Source organism: Arachis duranensis, unplaced genomic scaffold (genome assembly GCF_000817695.3).
Source record: "Arachis duranensis cultivar V14167 unplaced genomic scaffold, aradu.V14167.gnm2.J7QH unplaced_Scaffold_608113, whole genome shotgun sequence".
Classification (NCBI taxonomy): Eukaryota; Viridiplantae; Streptophyta; class Magnoliopsida; order Fabales; family Fabaceae; genus Arachis; species Arachis duranensis.
The window spans coordinates 172,744-180,942 of NW_026264987.1; the positions used below are offsets into that span (position 1 = coordinate 172,744).

Below are 8,199 nucleotides of genomic sequence, written 5' to 3' on the forward strand. Positions count from 1 at the left end.
TCTATTTGATTATTTGAGCCTTTGAACAAAAAGGAGTTTTTATATGAACTAATAATGTTACATGCTTAATAATGTTACATGCTTAATATGATTCTGTTTTTATATGAACAAAATTATGTATCATTTTGAATTGAACTAATAATGTTACATGCTTAATATGATTCTGTTTTTATATTTGGCAGATGAATCAATCCATATATTAGAGTTTTGACTAAAACTAATGAAAATTAAAGGGGAAAGTTCATATGTATTTGACAAAGATCATACTTTGATTATAGTATGAATTTAATATTGGCTATAAAAAGATCAGCTTCCTCAAATTAATACATTATAGATAACCTCTTCTACAACAATAAATCAATGCCTATAGCACAGTCGATATTAAACTATTGTAAAGTCCGGACTACATCTGAGTCGTGTACATAATCTATTTTACTATATTTATGTATAATTTATTTATAAAAATATTAATATATATTTGGTTTAATTATTCTATAGATTTTTATAATTTTGCAAAATTTTTAATTAGGTCCTTATACTTTTTTTTTCTTTTTAATTAAGTCCTTGCACCAAATTTTTTTTAATTAGAACCTTATACTTTTTTTTTTATTTTGATTCCTGCACTAATTTTTTTTAGTTAGGTCCCTATACAATTAAATCAATTACTATCAAGAGAGACCTAATTGAAAAAAAATTAGTGCAGAGACCAAATTAAAAGAAAAAAAAATATAAAGACCTAATTGAAAATTTTACAAAACTATAGATATCAATAGAGTAATTAAACTTATATATTTATGATCTAATGTATATATATCAACTATGTTATCTTATTTATATGTTCTGGATCATTTTCTTTCATATCAAAAACATAAATAAAATTTTATATACATATTCAACATCTGTTTGAAAGTTAAGGAATATACTGTTGCATTCTGCATTTAATTTTTAACAAAAAAAATAAAAAAATGTTTACTTCTTCAACCATCTTTGTTCTCAAAAGTAACCACATCTTCTTAAAAAGACACACAAAAAATTCTCCCTTTTCAAAAAAATAACTAACCCCATGACAAAATTGAATACATAATATATGGATATGAAAGTTTATGCATGTATTAATTTTTTTCTTTATCTTATAATTACCATATTGATGTAATAGTTATTTTTTTTTAATTCTAACTACACTTTGAATCAGATAAAACACAGAAAAATTATGTTTATCAATTTATGTTTTAAACCAAACCTTTTTTTTTTCTATTGTAAAATTTGTTTCTTCATCCCATATAGACCTACAAATTTGTTTATATATATATATGCTAATAAAGTTGTTATTATGTTTCCACATGCACACAACTTTTTACTATGGCATGACTACACAAAATACTAAATACATATGCTTTAGAAATATTGAATTATGTTTAAGCTATACTAAATTAATCATATTAAAATATTTTATTTAGTTGCTTCAACTCCATTTCTAAATTAAATTTAGTATGCGATAAATTTAAAAGTTATTATGTTCCCACATGCCCAGCACACAACTTTTGTGAGAATTTCTCTATAATAATTTTCTACTATAGCATGACTACACAAAATAATAAATACATATGCATTAGAAATATTAAATTATGTTTAAGCTATACTAAACTAATCATATTAAAATGTTTTATTTAGTTGCTTCAACTCCATTTCTAAATTAAATTTAGTATGCAATAAACTTAAAAGTTATTGCAACTCCTTTCACAGCTTTTTGCAATGCTAATTATTTTTTGAAATTTTCATCAACTAAAATACTGAATTTATGCTAAAAATGGTGATATTACATTTCTCACAAGCTCAAGCAAGTACTATAAAAAAAGAAACATATAGTAAAAGCAAAATATTTTTAAATGTTAAAATATTTTGTGTAATACTAACTTGACCACGTTTAGATTTTTGCATAATCCTCAATTTATCACTTAAGTTCTCTTGTTTCCAACAATAACATTCATGTTTGCATAATTCATCTCCTAGAACGAATAATTTGCTTGAAAAACACCATTTTCTATTATTTTATACTGCGCTTTACTTTCAACTTCAAATCTTCTTGTTTAATTCCTAGATTAGTTATCTTGCTCGTGAGTTCCTGTAGTGCCTCCTCAGTAAGAGGAATTTACTTCTGATATTCACATTGTAAATCGTGCAGCTTGAAAGTGAACATAAATGCATAATAACTTGAGTTAAAAACTATCCAATATCACTTTTTGAAATTCAAACAGATATGTTCTAAATCTAGTCCCTATATAAAATGAGTCATGAATCAATCAGCCATATTATCAAATTCCAAGGTCATTGTCACATCATTTTCACTTACCTTCAGAGCATTGGTTGATAATCTCATAAAAAACAGTAAGATTTAAAAGAAAACTTTTCAAACTACTAAAACAAAGATAGAACGAAAAGATATATGGTATAATTAAAGGACAGTGTTGAATTTAACTATTATATTTGATGGGCTTCAAGTATCATTTCTAAGTCAACAGGGTCAAGCAAAAGCAATCAGAACCTAAAGGCGGCATCATATATAAGCCTCTAAACATGGCACTTCGTATCTAAAAAATCAAAATTCAATAGTCACACTAAAATTAAAGTTTAGCAGCCATTTCTTTAATTTCTTTCATCACCATTTTTAGCGAATCCCAATATAAGTATTTAAGGAAAGACAATTACATCACATCACAAAAAAAAGGTAAATAGTTAGATCATGGACTAATTCAAATCATTATAAACCATATATAATAAGGAATGTTAAGTTGGCATGAGGACATTTAAATAGTGAAATTCGAAATAAAGCACTTTTCAATCAAATATCCTTCATTTTTCTTGATCTTTAAAGATAGTCATTGATAATAAAAAGAAAAAAAAGATACATATAGATAGATGATCATACTTTATCTTCAGTCATCACATGTAAATTAATAATACTCATTTCTCTCATGCTTTTGGTTCCCTCATATTGTAATTCCTTGAAATATCTTAATTTCAAATTTAGTTCAAAGATTTAAGAATACTAAAAATTAGAATCTATGAACAAAATTGGTGAAACTATGGTTGTTGGTGATAGATAATTTATATTGGACTAAGAACACACCCAATCATTTCAATTAAAAAAAAAATTTGCTTTATTTGCAACATGAGTAATTAAACTGATAAATTCTTTCCCCATTTCTCTACATTCTCCCAACATGTGAAGACTTTTTCTTTTTATACTGATAAACACTAACATTATACATAAATCCTTTGTAAAAAAGGCTATAATTTGCATCTAACTACATGACAAATATAATATGTCTCTTTGTAATCTCCTACTTAACCCACCAGGAACATAAAACAAATCATATCAAGCTTCAACACAAACAATAACAATAATACTAACAAAACATAGTTTAAGAAGAAGAACCAAACATGCAACAAAGCCAGTGATATAATTATATACCATGAACTTGGTTTCTGTGCTCGCTAAAAAACACTGCAATGACAGTTTTAATGAAGTAAAATTATTTATAATTGGCCAACAAAGTTGAATAATAATCAGTGACTAAACCTTAGATTAAGAAGTTCTTTTATCTATGTCGACATCTATGTTAAGACAACAAATTTGTATCTTTAATGTGTAACAAATAATTATATATTTGCTAATCTCATAGTCATTTCCATACTCTGTCGATTATAATAATTAAAATTTCAATTATTAGTAGCACAATAACTACATCACCTCTAAAGATCAATGGGGCAAATTGAACCGTGAACAACTCAAGCAATATCATCTAAGCTGATAATAAAATCTTTAAAATTGAAAACACAGAAGTTCAAATCAGAGGGGGAGCGAAGAACAACACAAAAGGCAAGAGAGAGCAATTGAAAACTTTCAGCAATAATACAAAATTAGGATGAATACATCTCCTATTATCTCTGCCTTCTTCTATTAAACCGCAATCGAGGATCTACATCCAATTTCATAACATTAAGGGCACATAAAAAAGATACGATTAAACTCTTTAGTACACAGGCTAATGGAATCACTGTAGAATTCAAGTTCATGATCTCTTCTCTAATAAAATGCTAACAATCAATTAGTTAACTAAAAAAGTAAAAAAATGTTTGTTTTACATGTAGTGGCCTATTTTTAAATTAGTTAACTATAAAATTTTTTATTTTACAAAATAGGGGAAAGAAAATCTATATAATTTTCAAGTTATTATAGTTACAGACCTATAGAAAATAGTCAAGAGCATGGTTCAATGATTAAAAAACTGCCAACAAACCATAACATAAAACTGCAACAGTGGTGTATACTGAGTTAATAGAAATCACAGTACAAAATAAAAAATGGAAAACTACATTCATCATGCATGTATAGCAGAAGAAAAAGAAAATTAAAGCAGATAATTTACCAACTATTATTAGTATTATTGCTGCATATTCACAAAATACTGCATGTAATACATGACTTTAACCGTTTGCATTATCTATGTGCCCTTGAGTTTTCAATATTTATATATGGTATGAAACTCATTTTTAAAGAAAACTCAGAAACAAAATATACAGAAGTTAGTTATGGAAGGAAAAGGAAGATCAAAATTATTTAAATACATATAAACTTAGTTAAATTTTAAAGAGTGCCATCCAAGAATTAAACTGAACAAATTAAAGAAGAGAAAAAAACGATCCAATTTAAACAAAAAAAAAAAGGTAAAAAAAATAGCGATTAAGGCAGATGAATCATTCATACCGCTTTGGCAGGTGCAACTTCAGCTGGAGCACGTTGCAGCAGATTTCACACCTTGAGCTTTGTCGGAGAAGTTGTTCCTTAAAAAAAGAAATCAAGTTTTCAAATTACTTAGCAAAACCAAAAGCAAATCAAAATTTGTAGTAACAAAAAAAATCTATAAAAGTCAAAGCTACTAAATTACATAAGATGTCAACAGACAACAATGACTGCTTATTTTAAGTGTGATGCTGTTTTACTCCAGCATTTTATGAAACAACTCCTGAACTTAAGATATGCATACACCTTTGAACAACATTTTATGTTTAGGAAAGAAAAAAACTATAGCCTCTAAGAAAAACCATTGTTGTTATAAATAGCTTTTACTAAATTTCTTTAAATTATAGAAAAAACACCCAACTTCAAGAGGGGTAACATTTTCAAGAGAAGCAACTCTAACTTCAAGAGCAGTAGCATCTCCAACTTTCTGCTATTGCTGTTGGACTCCTAATAGTCCAAGAAACTGCTCCATGGTTTGGTTTGTTTTAAACCATCTCATCAAAGTATCACATGATTAAGTTTCAGATAAAAAACAAAATGCTCCATATTCATTAAAATTTTTACAAAAATCCCATAAACCTTCAAGATAAGATAATCAAATACTTTAACATTGTAATTTGCATTAGTATATACCCAAACAAAAAGAACAAAGAATTTATTTTGCATTACTTGATGATCTTCATTGCTTCAAAATTATCTCTTGTAGAATTTCCAAAAGCAGATCTTTTTTACTGAAATCAATTCTAGCTGATAAATTAAGAACTCGAAACATCTTTCGAGAAAATTTATATTGGCATATGTGATGTGTTAGTATGAGAGGATTGACATACCAAATGAAAGAATCCCTAACAATGAGATGGTGGGTGCAAATTCAGAACACATAAATATATTTTAGTGTTGGATCCAATTAATTAAAATGAAATGGATATAACACACAAATGTTTATTCTTTTTTCTCTATATGTTATAGATTAAGGGTTGCTGAGTACAGGCATCAAACCCAAATAAATATTATTGAAGTTCCTCATGAACTCTATGATGATGAGGATGAAAGTACCGGTAAAATTGAAAAGGTCTATATAACATTAAATATATTATTGAATTGGATAAAAATGTTATCAATCATGTCAAATGAGGCATAAAATGTAGAAATTTAATGTCAATTTCATTATATAGAATCAATATCCACCATCCTAGGCAGCAATCTTTTCATTCCTCTAATATCAACATAAATGCAAATGGCAACAAAAGGAAATTTTAAAGGATAGTATTACCTGGAGGACATTGTTGGCATAATCAAAGACTCCATCAGAGACCACAACAAAGAATTATAGAGACTAAAAATTTTACTTGCAATTGCAGGTCAATCACCACCTCAGATGTTCTTTAAGAAATGACATAAGATACGAAAACAGGAAAAAAAATCAGCAATATAGTTAATAGAAGACAAACACGGTTAGCTATCCAACAACAAAAAGGTAACGGATTATTATAGATTAACCAAAATGTACATGCAATCATTTGAAAGCAAAAAAATATATATTTTATTGCAGATTAACCAAAATTTTAGAACTTGAAGCTGTCGTTCACCGAAGAATGGATTATAAAGGATTCTTCTCTGGTTATAACGAAATCAAACAACAAAATAAAGAGAGAACTAACCATCCTTCATTCGCAGCATCCACTGGCAAAGGAACGGCTGCGACGGCGTTCTGCGGTAGATGCAGTTCTATGGATCCAACAGCGTCAGTAACCTCCATCACCGCCGTCGCCGCCTCATTCCTCTTCTTTTCTCTGTCGATCTAGCATCCTTCTCTGTGACCGTCGTTGTCATCGCCACCCACCACTTCTTCCGTCATGCTTTATTTCTTCACCGACCTTTTCTTCTTCTCTTCTCTGCGACATTGAAAGAGGAAGTCTGGTGCCAACTACTCCCCCTATCAGAACTGGCAACTCTCTCTCTCATATTCTCTTCTTGAAAGTCCTGAAACAAAATCATTTTCAATTTGAATTTGAATCAAATCCCGCCCAGTTACTTCTTTGGATTGAGAACAGCAAAGTGCCCAACATTAAAAACATAGTAACATACACTTGTCAATCATACACAGCTCCACGTGGCAAACACAGAACACTCCACTTGTCGAGCAAATACCACAACTATATTCTTATTATATATTAATAGATATTTGGCCTATGTTTTGCCAATATTTTCAGTCTTTTGTTATTAATTCATTAAATTTCATAGAATGGAGGGGGAATCACGACGGATCTAAATGCTAGTTAATCTCCAAGTGAGCCTTTCACGCTATTCAAAGCTGCTTGCCTGTGTTGCAGCAATGGACGTGAGCAAGCAAATAAATTTCAACCTGAAAAATGTAAAGGAAGCAATAAATTATATGTAGCCCAGCTCTTTATATAAGTATTGACAATATTATGCAAAAATGGTTCGAATTTAGAAACTATCAAATGTTCAAATGTGATGGATTAGATGAATATGCCATATTGCCATGCACTATATTTTTAATTGATTGATTATCATAACACTTTTCACTTTCTTATTTTATCACAAATGTGACTAGTGAACTTGCAAAGTCTAACCGGAAATGTTAGTAGACTTCAACTTTCTCCAGTGTTCCTCCTCAAAGAAACAAGCATGTCCGATTATGGGGAACAAAATCGAGCATGTCTTGTATCTCCTTTGAATTAGGAACCTAAAAGCACGAAACAAGCAAAACAGACCAGTCAGGTAATCACCACAGGTAACAGGTACAATAAAAGATTGGCGCACCTCTCCACAATGAAGGGTTACAAAAAGACCTTGTTCTCTGGCGAATTTCAATGCTGGCAAGTATCTTTTCCAAAAAAAAGATAACGGGAGACTTTGATCTAAAGCATCATTACGAATTACTATGCTAGAGTCCTTGATAGATTGACATACCATTCGCCAACCTTTAGATTCCCAGATAGGTCAATTCCAACCACCCCCAAATGCCTCATTTCCAGTGCCAGTTTCACCTGCAACACAGAAATGGAGTGTTGAAAGTATTAAGTAGCAAGCATCAAACTTAAGGATGCTGAAATTACTCATCTTACAGTTTCCATAGTTGCTTCTGTTGTCTCCCTACGATCAGCACTCAAGAGAAGCCTAACAAAGATTTTCTTCCTACTATTTCCATCACATTTATCATTTGTAGCTGCGTGCAGAGATTCTAAAAGATTTCTAGGATCCTCAGTATAAGGAATCAAAGCCACATCAACCGAGCTGACAGATCTTATCCCTTCCAATACAGCTTCAACATAAGAACGTTTGCTCATTCCTTGGGAATCGTTTTTCTGTAAGGAATTAAGCCGAAAAATTCACTGTCGAATCAATAGAAAAAACCAAAAAGAAAAAAA

General features: G+C 29.6%; 2 protein-coding genes across 4 annotated transcripts in view; both read right to left on the minus strand.

Moving 5' to 3' along the window:
* Positions 1 to 3,816: 3,816 nt before the first annotated feature.
* The window catches only part of LOC107485136 (N6-mAMP deaminase), an 87,162-nt gene continuing 82,779 nt past the window's right edge, over positions 3,817 to 8,199 (minus strand). Inside the window, exons 9-10 of one of the 3 annotated variants that reach the window (XM_052256708.1) lie at positions 6,078 to 6,187; positions 3,817 to 4,845 (exon numbers count right to left, since the gene is read on the minus strand). The gene's annotated coding sequence lies outside the window, so the exon portion shown is untranslated. The remainder of the gene's footprint in view (positions 4,846 to 6,077; positions 6,188 to 8,199) is intronic. The other 2 variants (XM_052256707.1, XM_052256711.1) reach the window with 2 other exon arrangements.
* LOC107485128 (N6-mAMP deaminase-like) overlaps positions 7,397 to 8,199 on the minus strand; it is a 2,057-nt gene continuing 1,254 nt past the window's right edge. The window contains exons 3-5 of the mRNA XM_052256731.1: positions 7,897 to 8,136; positions 7,742 to 7,818; positions 7,397 to 7,514 (exon numbers count right to left, since the gene is read on the minus strand). Coding sequence (XP_052112691.1) covers positions 7,397 to 7,514; positions 7,742 to 7,818; positions 7,897 to 8,136 — 435 coding nt within the window. The remainder of the gene's footprint in view (positions 7,515 to 7,741; positions 7,819 to 7,896; positions 8,137 to 8,199) is intronic.